The sequence below is a fragment of the Rhinoderma darwinii genome, chromosome 5 (assembly GCF_050947455.1).
Source record: "Rhinoderma darwinii isolate aRhiDar2 chromosome 5, aRhiDar2.hap1, whole genome shotgun sequence".
In the NCBI taxonomy this organism is placed as follows: Eukaryota; Metazoa; Chordata; class Amphibia; order Anura; family Rhinodermatidae; genus Rhinoderma; species Rhinoderma darwinii.
Genome location: NC_134691.1, coordinates 63,298,505 through 63,318,803, shown reverse-complemented (window position 1 = coordinate 63,318,803; position 20,299 = coordinate 63,298,505). Strand labels below are relative to the sequence as shown.

General features: G+C 43.1%; 1 protein-coding gene across 3 annotated transcripts in view; it reads right to left on the bottom strand.

Moving 5' to 3' along the window:
* Positions 1 to 9,167: 9,167 nt before the first annotated feature.
* Positions 9,168 to 20,299, bottom strand: part of TPD52 (tumor protein D52) — a 90,269-nt gene continuing 79,137 nt past the window's right edge. For 2 of the 3 annotated variants that reach the window (XM_075826088.1, XM_075826086.1), the window contains exons 4-7: positions 18,992 to 19,093; positions 14,853 to 14,894; positions 10,872 to 10,920; positions 9,168 to 9,898 (exon numbers count right to left, since the gene is read on the bottom strand). In XM_075826088.1, coding sequence (XP_075682203.1) covers positions 9,785 to 9,898; positions 10,872 to 10,920; positions 14,853 to 14,894; positions 18,992 to 19,093 — 307 coding nt within the window. In that variant the 3' untranslated portion in view covers positions 9,168 to 9,784. The remainder of the gene's footprint in view (positions 9,899 to 10,871; positions 10,921 to 14,852; positions 14,895 to 18,991; positions 19,094 to 20,299) is intronic. The other variant, XM_075826087.1, reaches the window with a different exon arrangement.

The following is a 20,299-nucleotide window of genomic DNA, read 5'->3' as shown; positions in this document are numbered from 1 at the left end:
TCAACCAATATGACCGATCAGTCTCCTTTTATATATCAATCAGATTCCAAACAAAATTCAAGCAAGGTCCACATAGAGGCCATGGGTCCGTTATGCTGTTACTTGGACAAGGTATATTGCAATCAATGCACATAAAAAGAAGGAATGAGCAAGAAAAGAATGTCCCGCTTCTTCTCATCTGTTGAGGACTTCCTTAGGCCTCATTCACACGACAGGGTCCGAGTGTCGGCCGGGAAAATCGGCCGTTTTTGGCCGATTTTCCCGGCCGGTTTGCATCCGATTTGCATCCGTTCCGATTCCGTTCCGATTCCGTTCCGGGCCGAGTTGCCGTTTTTTCCGGCCGATTTGGACCCGATTTGCATCCGTTTTTTTCCCTGCCCGTTTTAAAATCGGATGAATTTCATTTAAATTTGTTGCCACACACAGCCCTTTGTAGATAATGCCACAGCCCCCCTGGTAGGTAATGCCACCCAGCCCCCTGTTGGTGATGCCACCCAGCCCCATGTAGGTAATGCCACCCAGCCCCCTGCAGGTAATGCCACCCAGCCCCCTGTAGGTAATGCCACCCAGCCCCCTGTAGGTGATGCCACACAGCCCCCTGTTGGCGATGCCACACAGCCCCCTGTAGGCGATGCCACACAGCCCCCTGTAGGCGATGCCACACAGCCCCCTGTAGGCGATGCCACCCACCCTGCCCCCTGTAGGCGATGCCACCCACCCTGCCCCCTGTAGGTGATGCCACCCACCCTGCCCCCTGTAGGTGATGCCACCCTGCCCCCTGTAGGTGATGCCACCCTGCCCCCTGTAGGTGATGCCACACAGTCCCCTGTAGGTTGCACCCATCCCCCCCCTTCCAGGAGAAGTCACTGACTTCAATGTCCATATATGGACAGTGTAGTCACTGACTTCTCCTGAAGAGGAATTCCCTGCCACAGGTCGGGAATTCCGCTTCAGAAGTGAGTGACGTCACTGTGTCCATATATGGACAGTGTAGTCACTCACTTCTCCTGTAGCGGAATCCCCGGCCATAGAGTCGGGGATTTCGCTGCAGAAGTGAGTGACTTCGCTGTGTCCATATATGGACAGTGTAGTCACTCACTTCTCCTGTAGCGGAATCCCCGGCCATAGAGTCGGGGATTCCGCTGCAGAAGTGAGTCACTTCGCTGTGTCCATATATGGACAGTGTAGTCACTCACTTCTCCTGTAGCGGAATCCCCGGCCATAGAGTCGGGGATTCCGCTGCAGAAGTGAGTGACTTCGCTGTGTCCATATATGGACAGTGTAGTCACTCACTTCTCCTGTAGTGGAATCCCCGGCCATAGAGTCGGGGATTCCGCTGCAGAAGTGAGTGACTTCGCTGTGTCTATATATGGACAGTGTAGTCACTCACTTCTCCTGTAGCGGCATCCCCGGCCATAGAGTCGGGGATTCCGCTGCAGAAGTGCGTGACTTCGCTGTGTCCATATATGGACAGTGTAGTCACTCACTTCTCCTGTAGCGGAATCCCCAATCCCCAGCCGGGGATTGGGGATTCCGACTCCTACAGCGAGCAATAAAAGATCCTCCTCCTCACATGCACTCTGCACTGTGAGGAGGAGGAGAGAGAGTGCGCGAGCGACGGTAGACCCGGCCATCACTCGGGACACATTCCGGTGATGGCCGTGTATTACCCGGCCCCATAGACTTCTATGGGAGCCGGGCGGCCGGGCACCCGGCTGAAAATAGAGCATGTCCTATTTTTTGACGGGCGGTTTTCCCGGCCGTCAAAAAATCGGTCGTGTGAATAGCCCCATTAGGGGTCTATTATTCCTAATGCAGCCGGGTGCCGGCCGATTTATGAACGGCCGGCACCCGGCCGGGAATCCCTGTCGTGTGAATTCCGCCTTATTTTATAACGTTCCATGCCCGGGCATAGTGTGATGGTGCTCCCGTTTTCATAAACAAGCAAGTGGAGACATTTATCTAGCAGGTTGTTCATATGCTTCGTTGCCTGATAATATTTTCATTTGTTCAAGCAATGGCAATTCTTATTCAAGTGTAAGCTGCGGTATCGTAAACTGCAAACACCAGGGTTCAAGCTATACAAGCTGTGCAGGACTGGGTTTGTGGAGGGTACAGCAGCATGGTTTGTAGCGTGGTGTGGCATTCAACCATGCTGGGAGCTCACGGCGTGATGACATCACTCACAGCCGTGCAATAGGCTCACGCTTCTCATCCCCATTGGGACTTCCTGAGCTGCTGGATCATGTTCCCAGCATCTACATGCTTTATAGCAGTCGACTGCGCTATTGATTCTGTCAAAACAACGGAACCCTGTCACAACGGTGACCAACAGAAAACTTTAGCAACGTTTCCGTCACCATTGAGATCAATGGTGATGCAAACAGAAGCTAAGGTTTCCGTTTGCCTTTCCATTAAGGGGTTAACTCGACGTAAACCTCCGACGGAACCCCTCAACGTAAAGGCAACGCTGATGTGAACAGGCTCCTATTCACACGAACGTTGAAGACGACAGTGTGACGGCCGTTAAAACAACAGCCATCACACAGACCTATGCAATTCAATGGTTCCATTAAGACATGGTGTTTTTCACGTAGTGTGTTTCTGTTGCGTGGAGTGTGTTTCTGTTGCGTGAAGTGTGTTTCTGTTGCGTGGAGTGTGTTTCTGTTGCGTGGAGTGTGTTTCTGTTGCGTGGAGTGTGTTTCTGTTGCGTGGAGTGTGTTTCTGTTGCGTGAAGTGTGTTTCTGTTGCGTGGAGTGTGTTTCTGTTGCGTGGAGTGTGTTTCTGTTGCGTGGAGTGTGTTTCTGTTGCGTGGAGTGTGTTTCTGTTGCGTGGAGTGTGTTTCTGTTGCGTGTGTGTTTCTGTTGCGTGTGTGTTTCTGTTGCGTGTGTGTTTCTGTTGCGTGTGTGTTTCTGTTGCGTGTGTGTGTGTGTGTGTGTGTGTGTTTACTTTGCCTGCAACACCTTGCTGGAAAACACATCAAATTATTATTTCATTTTTAATACTTCCTACCTTGTGGAAAAAAAAAAACAAAGAAATAAACCCCCAAAAAATTAATAAAAATAAGTAACTTACTAGAAAAAAAAATGTTTACTTCACAACACATTCCCTTTAGCGTAAAAGTATAAATGATACCTTATTGCGCACTGCATGTAGGTCCAGGTTTTCCAGTATTGCGTTGTTTATTGACCATATTTTTTTTGCATACCCTGTAAAACCACTGTATTTTATAATAGCGTTGTGTACAGAAGCTCAGAGTTGCGCATTTGCTGTGGAATTTCCATCCAGATATGCGGGCACAAAATCTGCAGCGTGTTACAGTAGCAGTAAAGTGGATGAGATTTAACAAATCTCATCCACACGCCACAGAATATTTCCATGCAGAAATTGACATGTGGTGCAATTTTGTAACAAAAATTTGCAGCATGTCAATTTGTGCTGCAGAATGGGTGTGCATTTATTGCAGATTTTCCCCATGGAGTTCAATGAGGAAGTTCAAGGGACAGATTTGCTGTGGAAAGCTCAGTAGCAAACACGACACAGATCCCGCAAGGAATTCCGGGCGAAATTGCACCAAATAGTGTTTGGTGCGCTGCAGACACCAGATAAGGGGAGGAAAAAGGTCAATTTCTGCACGAAAATTTTCAGCAGCGTGTGGGAGATTTTCTTAAAATCTCATCCACGTTTCTCCTATATTCTGCAGATTTTCTGTCCACCTATCTGGATTGAAAATCCGCAGCAATTATGCTACATGTGCCTTAAAGTGTATTCTAGATTTGTTGCAGATTTTAAAATTCACGCAGAATGTTGCAAAAGCCATAGGTTACACGAAGACTTTTCCCCCACAGACTTCTAAATATATATATATATATATATATATATATATATATAAAAATGTGTATCAGTCTGTGCGGTGCAACTTTGTAATTTCATTAAAAATTATTTGCACTTTTTGAGATACAGCTGCTTTGTATACTGTATACAGAGCAGCTGTATCTTGTATCTGTCCAGGATCGAGCGGTTACCAATCACATCTAAGTCATTAACTTAGATGTGATCGATAACAGGTGGATCCTGCCCGTCACAGAAACGTAGGACCCGCTGACACTGAATCCGTCAGTGGTACTGACCCGACGGATTCTCAGAATACAAAAGCAGCTCTCTCTAAAAACGAAATTAGAAAGTTGCACCAAATACACTAAGACATTTTTATTTTATATAATTTTTTTTTTTTTAAAAAAGCACTTTCGAAGGTGTACATAGTTTTTAACTACATCAGGTTGTACCCACTGCAATTCGCAACCACTTTTCTGCACTACAAAATGTCGAAAAACATTTTTTAAGGCTCTGTTCACATACTGTTGCTTTAAGTTCGGCTCACGTGCTGGGGAAATTTCCAGGCGTATGCGACCAATGTAAAGCCAGAAGATATGCCACTGTATACCATGCAGTGGCATACATTCCCCTTGCAGTGCAGCATACATTTCTTTGCGTGATTCCTCTGCACTGAAAAACCTAGCCAGCTATGCTTTTCGATAGTTAAAAAAAAAAGTATGTCTGTGTATACCCCATATATACATTCGGCATATTCACCGTGGGATTTCTTGGCGTACACGCCGAATGTACACTACAGACACCTGAATCAGGCACACAGATGGCAGCTTCAAAGTCAAACCCCATTTTTTTTCCAACAAATATGAAAATGTCCTAGATGTTGGAAAAAGAGGCACTAACTTTGAATTGTGCCCCACAGCATCTACGCGATAACTGTGGGCCTGTTATCTCCACAAAGTGCAGAACTGCTGGTGCGCTTCTACATATACAAGACCCTTATTCTTGTCAATGCAATTACTCCAGGTAACCAGTGTAACTGCAGTGACACTTAAGCTCATCTAAAACCACATCTGTCCCCTATCGTTTATGGGTCGCTTTCAACAGCTCCAACCTTATCTTAACTGTAATATGGTTACCTAGGCTTATTAATTCATTGTCCTATTACACTTCTTTACACTAGAAGTGTTTTTTTTTTAAATATATAGAGAAGAAAATATTGTCTTATGGCAATGAGACAGGTTTTACTGTATGTATAATTACAATGTAATATAGAGAAGCTTTTTGTTTGAAGAGAAACCTCCCTCTGAGCCATCCATAAAAAGTTAAATGTTTAAATGTATTCTGCAGCCACTAGAGGGAGCTCACAGCATAAAGATTTATTATAAGGTTTAATGGGAGCTGTATGAATTCTTATGCAGTGAGCTCCCCCTAGGGGTGGTACCAGGCAAACAGATTATCATGTAACTAAGGGTTTGAAGTTAAAAGGGGTTGTCCACTACCGGACACCGGATAGGTCAGAAGTATATCATCGGTGCGGGTCCGAAACCCAGACCCCCGTACCGATCAGTTGCTTCAGCTGCCTGCGGGCACCAGATGACATTGCACAGTATGCAATGTACGGAGCCGGAAGCAGTGGACTCCATACATAGCTAAGCAGCTGTGCTGCAGAACTGCAGCTCTTCTCTCATTCACTTGAACAGGAGCAGAGCTGCAGTACTGTAGCTCGGACGCTATTCCGTGGCAGGTGCCATCCGCTTCCGGCATGGCTGTTCGGTGCCCGGAGGCAGCCAGAGAAGCTGATCGGTGCGTGGTCCCGGACCCGCACCGATGATATACTGATGGGTCATCAGTTGTCCGGTAGTGGACAATCCCTTTAAGCAGAGCTCTTTAAAAAAAATTTAAAAAAAATAATTTTACTATAATTTAAATTATAGGTACAATTACTGGCCTTAAACTACCTCCCCTTACCCCAGAGCCATCCCAAAACCACCAAAAATATTAGGCATTACCACAACTTAAGGCACCACACAGACCAGACTTTATCAGTTATATTCTGAATATCAATTATCTTTACTGTAATCCTCACCCAACAAAAATATTAGCGAATCCACCATTGGGCTCAAACTCTGACACCATAATGGGCCCCAAATTCCAGCAGAAGACAACCTTAATCAATACTTTATTTGGAGCCAATCCCTTGCTGCTTTAGGACAATTTTTATGGGTGGAATCACAAAAGAATTTGATCACTTTAAATGACTAAATATTCAGTTAACGTGCACATGTTCTGTATGGATGGAAGGTGGACTCAGAATAGTTTCCTTTCGTGGACCCAAGTGACACCAGTCCCAACACTACTTTGCTGGCCCAGTGAGTACTCGACTGAAGAGAATAAAATAGAGTCGACAGAATACTAGCCTATAAATATTTTCTACAACTGTGGTATCAAAATACCATATCATCGTAACATGTTTTAGGGCAGATTCAGACGAACGTTGCGTTTTTGCGTGCGCAAACAACGCGGCGTTTTGCGCGAGCAAAAACCACTTGACAGCTGCGTGTGTCATCCGTGTATGATGCGCGGCTACGTTATTTTCGCGCAGCCGCCATCATAGAGATGAGGCTAGTCGACGCCCGTCACTGTCCAAGGTGCTGAAAGAGCTAACTGATCGGCAGTAACTCTTTCAGCACCCTCGACAGTGAATGCCGAACACAATATCGAGAAACCTGTTAAAAAAAAAAAAAAAAGTTCGTACTTACCGAGAACTTCCCTCTCGGCCGTTGCCTTGGTGACGCGTCCTTGGTGACGCGCCTCTCTTGACATCGGGCCCCACCTCCCTGGATGACGCGGCAGTCCATGTGTCCGCTGCAGCCTGTGCTTGGTTTGTGATTGGCTGGAGCTGTCACTTGGACTAAATTGTCATCCCGGGAGGTCAGACTGGAGGAAGAAGCCAGGAGTTATCGGTAAGTCAGAACTTTGTTTTTTTTTTTTTACAGGTTCATGTATATTGGGATCGGAAGTCACTGTCCATGGTGCTGAAACAGTTTAACTCTTTCCTGGACAGTCTCCTGACGTCGCGTACCGGAAATTTTTGGGCCGAGTTCGGCCGAACCCGGTGAAGTTCGGTTCGGTTGTCCGGGTTCGCTCATCTCAAAGACACTCCGTTTGGATCTTTGGAAACAGAAAAGCACGTGGTGCTTTTGTTTACATTCATCCTTTTCACGGCTGGTGCGCGGTTTCAGTCGGTTCGCACGGAAGTGCTTCCATGCGACCTGCGTGGTTTTCACGCACCCATTGACTTCAATGGGTGCGTGATGCGCGAAATACGCGGAGATATTGAACCTGTCGCGTTTTGTACGCAGCGAACAAACACTACGCAAAAATCACACACTGTTTGAACTGCCCCATTGACTTCTATAGGGCTGTGCGTGGCACGCGAAAAAACGCGGCCTGCACGCACGAAAATCACGCTCGTGTGAATCCCCCCTTACAGTAAGGAGATATTTTTAAAACCTGGGTAATAAAAAAAAAAAAGGAAAATGGAATCTTTATTTTGGAACTTCTCAATAATAATCTGGGATTTATATGTCTTGAGGGAGATGGAAACGGCCAACCTATAGAACGCCTTCAAATGTCATATAGAGATCGGTCACCCCCATTCTTAATATGGTAGGGGCCCAAGCTGTCAGACCTCCACAGATCCGGTGTTGCCCAATTCTTCGTTTTCATCATAAAGGTGGCCATGCCAGCACAATTACTCTCTTGGATACAAACAGTATGAAATGATCTCCATCCTAAAAATGTTCAGCAGCATGTGGATGAGATTTGTTCAAATCTCATCCACATGGCTGGGACTGTAATCCATGGCGTGTTTTCTGTCCAATGTGTAACCAGCCTTAATGTAGGTGAGATATGTAGACCGCTGTAACGCTCTGCAATTTTATGTTCTAATAGTTAATTCATTATATCAATTTAGAAATGGTTTTGAATGCCTTTATTTAAAAAAAGGGACCGGTCACCTCACGTCTATTTTAGTAAATAATTGTATTACCCACGAAGTAACAATTCTGCAAAATATTTACTTAGCACTCTACATTGTGCGATTCCTCTGTTATTCCTCCTAGAAATGTATGAATAACTTGACAAGTGGGTGTTACCATCTCTCTTGTCAAAGGGGCGTGTCCCTAACAGTCTGTCAGTACGGATTGGGCAATGTCAGATAGTTTAGGGACACACCCCCAACTGGTAACACACAATTGTCAATTTATCCATGCCTTTCTAAGAGGAATAACAGAGGAACGGTACAACAGAGTTCTGAGAAAAGATGCATCAGAATGGTTATTTCATGAGGAATACAATTACGAACTAAAATAGACATGTCAGGAGAGGGGACAGATCCAGACATAATACAAGTTACGCAAGTTAGATTGCTTGTGATGATGATATTTTTGGATTCTAGAAGAGATTCTAGTTTGTATGCTAAACGTATAGAATTAGTACACGAAATGTAGTGTATCTAGATTATCCTATTAGACAAGCCATTGGACATATACTGGAAGCGAAGGCATAATTTAAAGCATGAAAGATTTTATCCAGGTTTATGTAAAGAATGCTTAATCACTGTATAATGAAAAGTTCTGCAACTTTCCAATATACTTTGTGTTCCAATGCTTTACCATTTTCATGGTCCCCGCTTGTTGTCAGTGAATAGAACAATCTTGTTTACATCCAGAGGCTGAAAACCCTTAGACCTAATACTTTACTGAGAAATAAATTATTGATTACACTGGATATTACATAGTTACATAGTTAGTACGGCTGAAAAAAGACACATGTCAATCAAATAAATCCATTAAGGGGGGTCTCCTTTAGAAACACCTGGTGATCAGCGGTGATTATAGAGGGGGGGGGGGGGAGCTGCTGCTGGCTATGTATGTTTCCTGCAGGGTAAATGTAGTATAACATGCTGGCGATTCAAATGTTCCTTGTTCGTGGCTCTCCAATTTGGCTTACATAGTCGGGGTCCCAAGCAAACCCCAGAACAAATCTCTCGAGTCTCTTATATTTGCATTAAAACATTGTTGCAAACTTTCAAAGTTAAATTAACTAGGACCTAGTAGATCGACTCTCTCACAGCTGAGAGGTCGTTTCTAGTGACTAGGTTTTCAGCTTCTGGATGTACCCAAAAATGGGTTCATCCATTGACAGCCAACAGAGATCTTGAAAACAGTGAGGAATACATAAATTGTTAGAAGATTGGAGAACAGTTCATTATTCAACGACTAAGCTTTATTTACAGCAGTCATTAAAAAGAAGCAGAACCAAACATGGAAAATGTTTAATCGAAAACCTGTTTATTTTCCTCCTATACAGCAGTACTAGAAATGCGAATTGTGAATCAAAGTCATAAGGCGGTGTGAGAAATAACACAACACAAAGCAAAATCACCAGGCTGACGTGATACAGAATACGTGCAATCGTTCTGGCGCACATTTATTTCAGGTTTTACCAGTGTCTACACAGTAAATGAAGAATCCAGTGTGTAACAAAAATGTTGGCAGTAGTAAAGGAGCATTGTAACATTTAGCATAAAAAAATCCCTCTCTTCCCACCCACCAAACATTTGGATGACTGTTCTTTCAAGGCTTCTAGCACAAATATATGCATAGAGGTCACTAAGAGCACCTGTCACTTGGAGCGCTGGCGGCTGCAGTGATGTCACTGGTTTAAATGAACTGTCCGGCTGACTGCTAAATTCAGCTACTAAATGACTGCTGGACTGAAAAGTGAGAGATAAACATCAAAAATATTAGACACAAAAACATAAGACACAAAAAAAGCGAAAGGGACTGGAAACACAGAACACGTTTTTGGAGAACACAAGAGGGCGCTCTGGGTATGCTTCAATGACCCTGCAGCATCTTTCAGATTTGGCTGAATACAATGGTGATCACTGGTCTTCAAGGTCCTTTTCCGTGAGGTCTTCAGTGGCACTGGCATTGGCTGCAGAATTTAATACCTCTCCAAAATCTCCGGCTGGTTGTTTGGTGCCGCCAACTTTTGACTGCAACAAAAGAAACATTTTCTCTGATGCATAGATTCTTGGAAGCTCATTGGAACAGCTCTTTATGAAATTGTATACAAATATAGATATATATATATATTCTTTTTTTTTTCTTTCCCCTCCTTTCTATATCCTTCTTAGCCCCACTAACTTGCTCTACTCTTGCCCTTTTAGTAGATTAAACCTACTTGTTACCCTGCTCGCTGTATGCAAATATTTATTTTATGCCCGAGTACGGCCTCGTTCACATCTGTACAAAAGGCTTCTTTAGGGGCCTCCGTGGGAGATCCGGCTGAGATTACCGGAAACAATAGCGCAACATGCTGTGAAATTGTTTCCAGTTAAACCAGACACCCCGACAGAAAGCCGGTGGCGTCTGTGGTGAAACAGAACTGGCGCTTCCGGTTATTCTCTTGTTCTGCTTTTCTAACAAGCAGAACAGAAATACCCAACGCAGGTGTGAACCCAGCCTAAGGGGAAAAGCTCCGTCATGCAATTATAAATAGGATTTTGCTATGTGCCTCGTTACTTTTCTACTTCCTACAATGTGTCTTGTGCAGAACGGATTGAAAAAATGCCCAAAAAAAAAAAACTCGTTCGTTTTTTGTTTTTTTTTCAGGAAAATGTTACCTTTCCTTGAGCAGGGATCCCACAAATAACAGACCGCTGACCTAAATAATGCACCTAAACCAATTTAATCTTTTTTTTTTTCGTGCAAGAATATAAAAAAATTCTCCTTTACGATGCATGATCTGTACCATAAGTAGGAGCAAATGTAGAATCCGTTGTAGTTTCTTAAACGCAAACAAGCGTTCCCCTAATACCAGTGCCTGTGGGTAAAGGACGTTGTGGTGCCTATAGAGGTGGTCACTCATGGGGAAGCAGAAATCCTTGGTCATGATCGAGTTTAACAAAATGTTAAAATATTATCTACATATACTATATATTACATATAGACAAAAGAATCTCAGACCTTAAGGTTTTCCACCCTTTCTTCAAAAGACTTGAAAGTGGATGAATTCCTAGGAGAGAAAAAAAACAAAAAAAACTTACAAACGTTACATGTAATATATTATTCAGTGCAATTAGTGAAGTGTTGCCCAGTGTTGGCACACAAAACCAGAGATCCCTTCCGCTTCATGGCGAGGCAATGTCACATGCCACGTGGCATTGTTTGGAGTGTATGTAAAATTACTAGAACCAAAAGTGTGGCAAACCTGCAATGGGTTGTAGTTGGTACCTTTTCCGTGAGCCCCTATTCGACCATGTACTAGTCTTTAATAGTAAGAGAAGTTCTGTTAGCAACAACGATCATCCAAGTGCACAAAACAGCAATTCAAGCGCCTGTTATCAGAACCTTTGTGTATGCAGCAAACAGGGCTGGACCAACCACTCGGGCATTCATGCAATGCCCAATAGCCCAGAGTGGTAAGGGGGTATAAGCAGGCATCCATTTATACTTTAACTATTGGTGTGCTGTGGGTACACTTTATAGATAATGGTGAAGTGGATTGCTTTCCACTTCACTTCCAGATAAACTTGCTCTCCAGCTTTGCTGGCTGCTTGTCACCATGTCATGGGGATATGGCTTCTTCTGAGACGTTGGTGACAATTAGTGCCAACAGCAAGACAAATCACTGTCTAGACATCAGAAATCTTCTAGAACTTCCTGCAGTTGGCATAAAATGAGCGGTAATTCTATTTTCATTATGACTGGTAACATGCCTGTCCCACTTCTGGTATTATACAGTGCATTCGGAAAGTCTTCAGACCCTTTCACTTTTTTCACATTAACATTTTCCCCATCATTCTGCACTCAGTAGCCGTATAATGACAGTGAAAAACAGAAATGTAGAAAGTTTTGCAAATTTATTACAAACTAAAAACTCTAATTTCTCATGGACATAAGTATTCGGACGCTGCTTTACTAGAACACTTTAAATTTATCTCTGGGGGCCTCACATTTCTCTAGATGATCTCTGAAATGTTTCTGCACCTTAATTGGAGTCCATCTGTGGTAAATTCTATTGATTAGACAGGCTTTGGAAAGACACATCCCTGTCTACATAAGCCAACAACGCATATCAGAGCAAAAACCAAGCCACGAGGAGGAAAGAACTGCCTGTAGTGCTCAGAGACAGGATTGTGTGGAGGCTCTGATCTGAACAAGGGTACAAAAAAAATAATTCTGCTGCACTGTAAGTTCACAAGAGCACAGTGGCCTCCATAATTCTTAAATGGAAGAAGTTTGGAACAACTAGGACTCTTCCTAGAGCTGGCTGCCCCACCAAACTTAAGTAATCGTGGAGAAGGGCCTTGGTAAGAGAGAGATGACCCAATGGTCACTAAGTGAGCTCCAAAAATCCTGTGTGCAGATGGGAGAAACTTCCAGAAGGTCAACCATCACTGCAGCGCTCCACCAATCTGGGCTTTATGGCAGAGTGGCCAGAAAGAAGCCTCTCCTCAGTAAAATACACACGAAAGACCGCCTGGAGTTTGCAAAAAAGCACCTAATGTGTCTCAGACTGTGAGAAACAAGATTCTGTGGTCTGATAATACGAAGATTGAACTTTTTGGCCTGAATTCTAAGCATCATGTCTGGAGGAAACAAGGTACTGCTCATCACCTGCCCAATACCATCTCTACAGTGAAGCATGGGGGTGGCAGCGTCATGCTGTGGGGGTGTTTTTCAGTGTTTGGGACAGGGAGACTGGTTTAGGGTTGAGGGAAAGGTGAATGGAGCAAAGTACAAAGATATTCTTAAAGAAAACCTGATCCTGAGTCCTCTTGACAGCAGACTGGGCCGAAGGTTCACCTTCCAACAAGACAATGACCCTAAGCACACAGCCAAGACAACACAGGAGCGCCATAGGGACAATTCTGTGAATGTCCTTGAGTGGCCCCAGCCAGAGCCTTGACTTGAACCCAATATCTCTAGAGAGACCTGAAAATGGCTGTCCGACAGTCCCCATCCAACCTGACAGAGCTGGAGAGGATCTGCAGAGAAGAATGGCAGAAAATCCCCAAATCCAAGTGTGCAAACCTTGTGGCATCATACCCAGGAAGACTGGAGGCTGTTATCACTGCCAAAGGTGCGGGAACTAAGTACGAAGTAAAGGGTCTGAATACTTAGGTCAATGCAATATTTTAGTTTTTCTTTTTCAATAAATTAGCAAAGAACTAACATTCTGTTTTCACTTTGTCATTATGGGGTATTGAGTGCAGAATGATGGGGAAAAACTTTTTTTTTTTATTTTAGCACAAGGCCTCAACATAACAAAATGTGAAAAAATTAAGGGGTCTGAAGACTTTCTGAATACATTCTATATGACTAATAATGCGTGCATTAGGATTAGTATTATATATGCAGTATGTTGGGTATTATGTGGCCACTATGGGGGGAATTTCATGGGCATGATGGTTGATAAGAGAATATATGCACTAAAGGTGGCACATATACATGTAACAAACGCCACTACTTTACAGCATATGCACGATGGCTTTTTTTTTCAGTTTTCCCGTTGTATGGCGCATCCTATCGCCTGGTGGATCTTATAGTGCTATATAAAGTTGCTTCGTAAGTAATAAAACCGGTTTAAAAAAAAAAAAGTGCATCATGATTGAGATCGGCAGAAAGGAAGAAGGGCTCCTTACTACCTGATGCCCACACCACGCTCAAATCCATTCCAGTTAGCAAATAATCAATTTACAATCTCCATAAAAAGCGGTGATATTAATAAAATGAATGGCATGTTGGAATACAGCTTTATTTGCGAGATTGAGGGGGCTGCAAATGCATATGATTACGCACGAGTACCAAATATCTGTCTGCCGGAAACCCATATGGCGAATTATTAAAACAAGAAAAACATTGTGGTGTGGATTTTGGGCCTAGACGGTTTGGGAAATTGACAAAAAAATGGCAGTGTAACTCGTAAGGACAGTAAAAATTAGAAGCTTGTCTCTATCTGGAATGAACCTTTGTAATTTGAACGCCATAGTACAGTATACAAATAGAATTAATCTACATATTGCATTACTTATCTAGTACCAATCCTGAGCTACAGCCTGTCATTTAGTCCAGAGCTGCATTCATAATTTTGCAAGCTTCAGAACTGAAATCTTCAGCACTCCTTACTGGCTCATTGTCCGCACAGAGTTTCTTCTGGTGATTTGCAGTCTGGAATGTCTAGTCTTTACACCAGGCACTTCACAGTAACAAGTGCATGTTCGTAGGTACTGAAGCCCCTCTCGACCCTCCAATTGAGGGGGGGGGGCAATTGAGTTGCCTCACTGTATGCTAATTAAGCAAGACAGGCCAACCAGATTCAGAAGAGAAGCAGGTCCGTTTAATTAGGACATGGTGTAGCAACTAAAGCACCACCCTCCTCCCATCAGAGGGCCATTTGGTGATTAAGTCTAGGACTTGTGCTCGTTAGGGCACCACACACATACTCCTAACAATAAGGGCCCGTTAGGTGACAGATTACGGCTGTGTTCGCATCACCGTTGCCCTTCCGTTGAGGGGTTTCGTCAGAGGTTTCAGTCTGCTTAACCCCTCAACGAAAACCTGAGCTTCCATTTGCATCACCATTGATATCAATGGTGACGGAAACGTTGCTAAAGGTTTCCGTTTGTCACCGTTGTGACAGGGTTCCGAAGTTTGACGGAATAGCGCAATCAAATATGGATTCCATTCAAAACAACGGAACCCTGTCACAACCGTGACAAACGGAAACCTTTAGCAACGTTTCCGTCACCATTGATATCAATAGTTATGCAAACAGAAGCTTAGGTTTCCGTTTGACTTTCCGTTGGTGGTTAACCCGACGGAAACGTCCGACGGAACACCTCAATGGAAGGGCAACAGTGGTGTGAACAGGCCCTACCTTTGACAATTACTCTGGCACATTAGGCATGCACATATAATTAACCTTACTGCAAAATACTTTACCTCATAGCAGGCATACTAATTGAATGCTGTATAGAACGTATACTAAGTGGCAGCATTAAAGAAAAAACAAAAAAACAGCAAAAAATTATTCAAAGACACTACAGCTACATACATCACAACATTAAATACAAAAGATACAGATCATAATGTATAAGAAAGGTCAAGAAGGCCATTATATGCAACAATAGTATTTTAAATTGCCTTTATAAGTTAGCAAATAAGTAAACTAATCAAGTACAATATGTAAAACATCCCAACCTCCTTCATAATTAGAACTTAGAATTTATATAAGGGCCTGTTCACATCTGCTTGTCTATGGTTTCCACTAAAACCAGAGACTTACAGACACCTGACGGAACCCAATAAAGTCAATGGGTTCCGTTGGGTGTCGCTGGTTTCCAACATTCAAAGGAAGCGGCTCTTCTGGTATTTTCGTTCTGCTCCTCTGACAGAGCAGAACAATGGAAACACCAACGCAGATGTTAACCAGGCCTTAGAGAGAACACTTGTTGTAAAAAATATGGACCATGGATGGGAACAAAAGTAATAATCAGTAGTACAATGCTGCACAACAGACCATACATGTATGAACAAGTCTAGGACAGTACGTTAACATCTAAAAAGGATATGCCATCCGTGTATACTCTCGGCTCGTTCACTTGAAAGGGCTAAGATGCAATACCTCTTAATTTTATAATCATTAACAGCAAGCAGAGTTATTGAACATCGTTCGAAACGGAAACCCATTGGAAAGCTGTTTAATTTTTCATTATACAATGATTAAACTTTATTTACATAAGACTGAACATTCCCTTTAAATTTATCTACTGCAATTATCTGAAATTCTACATCTGAAATCTCCATTTTATCCACGTCTATTCCGATTGTTAGATAATTTTAATGTACCAATCAATGAGTGGTCTTTGTAAATGCTTACATCTGCTCTGGTCGCAGGTCGCAATTCCAATAAGTAGTCTCATGAACTAGGGATGGGACATGAAAACATGGAATGGCCACAACAGATTGTATATAGTAGGCAAAGTAAGCATATATTCCACATATATGTTCCATATATGGACAGGGACGTCAGGGGCTCCTCCCGTCATGGAGTCCCCGGCCAGAGTACTTCCGGTGCTCTGGCCGGGAACTATGTAGTTTAAAGCCCCTGACATCACTGTCCATATATGGGACAGTACAGTATGTCAGTGACGTCAGTGGCTCACCCAGGAGCGGAGTCCCTGGCCAGAGAGTGTTGACGCTCTAGCCGGAGATTCCGGCATCTCAAAGCCTTCACTGTTTGTATATGGACAATGGCGTTATGTCAGAGATTTCACCGGGCTCAGCGCAAAGTAGCACTGTACCTGGGGAGATCCGGCAATATATCCCACTGTTCGACTATCCAGTGGGATAAGTCGATGCCTTCCGTCGGGGGTACACATAGGGACTCCTTCCGACGTATACTTCCAACGGAAGGAAAAAAAAAACAGATGTGAACATAGCCTTACATGGAACACTCTTCAGAACTGCTCTGGTTGCCCCAATGTCTTAGAACATTGTAAACCATATTTATTTAGACATCCTGTAGTCTGGAGAGAAGAGCAGTAGAAATTAGGAATTTATTTTTTAATGTATGGAGCATTTTTTTTAATTTAGAGCTTACTAAGGAATGGAGATTTAAAAAAGATTTTTCTAGTTGTATATAAATAAAATGTAACTTTAGAATATACTTTGCGTTTCAATTCATTACCATTTTTGTGATCAGTTTGTGGTTAGTGAATAAACACAAAATCGGAAAGAGTTAATATTAACGCACTCCCCCCCCCCCCCCAATGCAGTGTCATAAAAACACGTGTCAGGAAAAGGGGCGCAAAGACCTCATAAAAAAAAAAAGTGTTGGGCCTGAATAAGATATATATTTTCAATGTTGTTACACCAGAAAACTGGCAGACACATTGAATGTAAACCAGAATGGGGGCAGATTTATCAGAGGCTGAAATCCTTCCCACAGCGGAGGTGGATAGTATTGAATCGAATGTAAACACCCCTGCATGAGATAGCTAGATTAGCAGCACAAATCCTCTATGGCCCCGTTCACACGTGTCAGATTTTATATGGATTTCGGCGAGCCTAGTCAGACTGTTAGATTGTCTAGACTGAATACAATTGTAGCAAACTTGTTATTAAAGGGGTTTTCCATTCCCTAAAAAAAATGATGGCCTGTCCTCAGAATAGGTCATCAATATGTGACGGGTCCAAATCTCAGCACCCCCGCCGATCAGCTGTTTTGAAGGGGCAGCAGTGTTGGAGTGCTGCTTCCTCTTCGTTTATACTTTCTCACAGTGAATCGTCGACCCGCTTGTAGAGGTGGTTCACAGTATAATAGCCTTCTCCCATTGAACTTAATGAGAAGGCTGCAATACTGTGAACCACCTCTACAAGCGGGTCGACTATTCACAGTGAGCAAGTAGAAATGAAGGGAAAGCAGCGCTTGTACGAGCGCTGTGGCCCCTTTAAAACAGCTGATCGGCGGGGGTGCCGGGAGTCCGACCCCAACCAATCACATATTGATGGCCTATCCTGAAGATAGGCCGTACATTTTTTAGGGACTGGAAAACACCTTTAAGTCTTTAAAATTCAAAGGCTGAAAACAGTAGAGAGGTATTTTTTTTATATTTAGCCCTCTTTTATAAGGAAGGGCTTTTCAATTACTCTGGCACCGCTCAAGCCTGTACATGGTCTCACCCGTCCCTCCCAATCAGTGGGTATGGGAAACCGGTACAGTAAATTGCACAGAAAAGGGTGTCCTCGCTGCGACCATGTTCCATACTGACAGCTCTATGGGTGCCAGAGAGAGGGAGAAGATATTTAAGAGAAGTACATTTTTACCACGATTCGATGTGTTTTTCGTTGAGGTTGCGTTTTTTTTTTACCTCAACTGCATCGAAAAATGCACCAAATCGCTGTAAAAACGTTGTTTTGTTTTTTTTTTGCCGTTTTAGCCACACCTCAACCCAAACATCTGTATATCATTGTTTTCATGAATAAGAGGGGTAAATTAAAAAAAATAATAATCCCAGGAACATCCCTTCAACAAGAATGAAAGGCCAGGGTTCCCTTAGTAACAGGGACACATGGGATCTTGTCGCCAGTGTATTGAATTTTTCCCTCATAGTTATAAATGTTCTCCCCTTCTATATGGGGGGGTTGGTACTTCGCTTTTTGAGTTCACTTGAAGGTCAGCTGTGTCGTCACGAGCAGGTTCTGGAATGTGTTGGAAACATCTGGAAGGAAGTTGTGGATCCAGCTGATTGGCCAGCGGTGTGTTAGCGGAAATCTTCTGTCTCTATTTATTCCAGTGCTGGAACGTCCGAAGCAGCTTTGAACGGCGCCCGCCCTCCATCCCTGAAGTCGCGGTATTCCTTAGTGGAGTTGTCGCCCAATAAAATATGGGTGGACAAGGTCTTTGATTGTTCAGTTTAAATTTGGCATCCAACTAAGCCTTGTTACGGTCATTTGTTTTTATTATTTATTAATTTATTTATTGAAATATTTAAATGTATGGTAACCCCTTAATAAATACCGCGGCCTTATTTATCCAAATTATATTGTTTTGTGTCATTTTTATTATTCATATCACAATGCCGTCTATGATCCCATGTTCCTTTTCACTGACAGTTTTCCATTCTTGTGAAGATCATTAAAGGGCAGATTTACTGTTCAAAAGGCGCCAGAATTCTATCTCAAATTGAAACTAAATTCTGGCGTACATGCGGTGTGCCACATTTATTAACGGTTTTAGACACATTTTTCAATACGCTCAACAAGGGGGCATGGCTTAGGGGGAAAGTGGCCGCCCCAATATCTAATTTTGCGGTTTTCAGAACTCGGGAGAGAAACAGGACATTTCCCCCCCCCCCCACTATGATGTATGGGAATATGGACAGAGGTTGTGTAGCGTGGATAGCGAAATGAAAAAATATGTTTAACGTAAATACTTGATTTAATCAACTCCCTAAAAGAAAACGGCAGCCAAGCAGTTGATGGGAGGAAATGGAAAGCGGTTTGGTTTATGCTCGTCTTTGTTTAAACCTATTATACAGTACATATATAGGGTCTGGGACATTTGCCGCATGACTTACTTTACATCCTCCAACTTTCTTGTGATGACTGATCCAACTGTGGAAATAGCAGCTGAGGCCTTCTGCCCGGCATGGGACAGGGTTTCTGAGGTCTTCCTGTACCTAGAAGACAGAAAATAATCAAGATGAAATACATCATTCACAGGACGAGAACTCTGAGCACATATGGTTCTAGGTTTCCTTCCAAGTTCTAGACCACTGTCCATCTTCCTGGTAAGTCACAAAAACTGGACTGCGGAGATCACTCAGGAGGAGTCCAGACCCAAAACTAGAGTATTGTCAACCTCACCAGGAGATATGAGCGGTTATCCACAGATTTACACGTTACAGAATTTATCCCTTTAGCACAAAGCCATTTTTGGTTTTCGGGACCGCACTAAATGTTTCGATATTACATTTTGGCATTCCGGAACCAACTTAATATTGCATTGAAAAGGGGTCTTGTTTTTTTTTTTTTAGGAGGACAAGTTATAGTTTCTACATGTACCGTTTTGGGGTACGCATACATTAGAATGGCACTGAAATGTTCTAACAGGTCTTTACAAGAGAATGCCATGGGGACTTTTGTCAGATCCTATGCCGGCTAAATCATGATGCTGGAGTTGGTGAATCTGGATACCAGGAGGGGCCCTTGTACAGCGCTGCGATCAGATTTGGGATAACTGTTGGGATCAAAGTTTTCTACGATTCTGACTGTTGCGGCAGGAGTGCCGGCCGGCGTGTATAATATATCCATAATGATGGTTTTTATGCAAGTACAATTGAAACTAACAAATTGTAGCGATAATTGCCCAGTGTAAATGGTCCTTAACATAAAGAGATACAGATCCCAGCAGAGGGAATAAAAAAAATTCTAAAACATTTCCTATTGGAAGGATTCTTCCTTCTTGTTGGAAACCTCGTTAATTTTGGATTTAAAAAAAAGGGAGCCCCTATGACGATCATGCAAATGATCTCTATAGAATTCAGGTAGTGAAAGAAATCCGCAGTAATACCACAGTAAGACCCGCATGAGTTATGTGGATTTTTGCAGATTCACCGCACATTTTAACCCGTACATTGGAGGGTAATTGACATATTGTGAAAATCTGCAGCATGCCTGCAATTCTACACAGATCTTAACCTCTACTTGTGGATGGGGTTCTGAAAACCCCATCCCCCTGAACTGTACATTGCTGTAGATTTAAAGTGTGGCATCCGCACCGCCAACGCGCAGCAAATACTTCAGAGAATAGGAGAAAACCGCATGCAGTGTTCTGGGCACAGTGCCTGGCTGGTAAGTATTGATTAGACGTAGATTATCAGAAG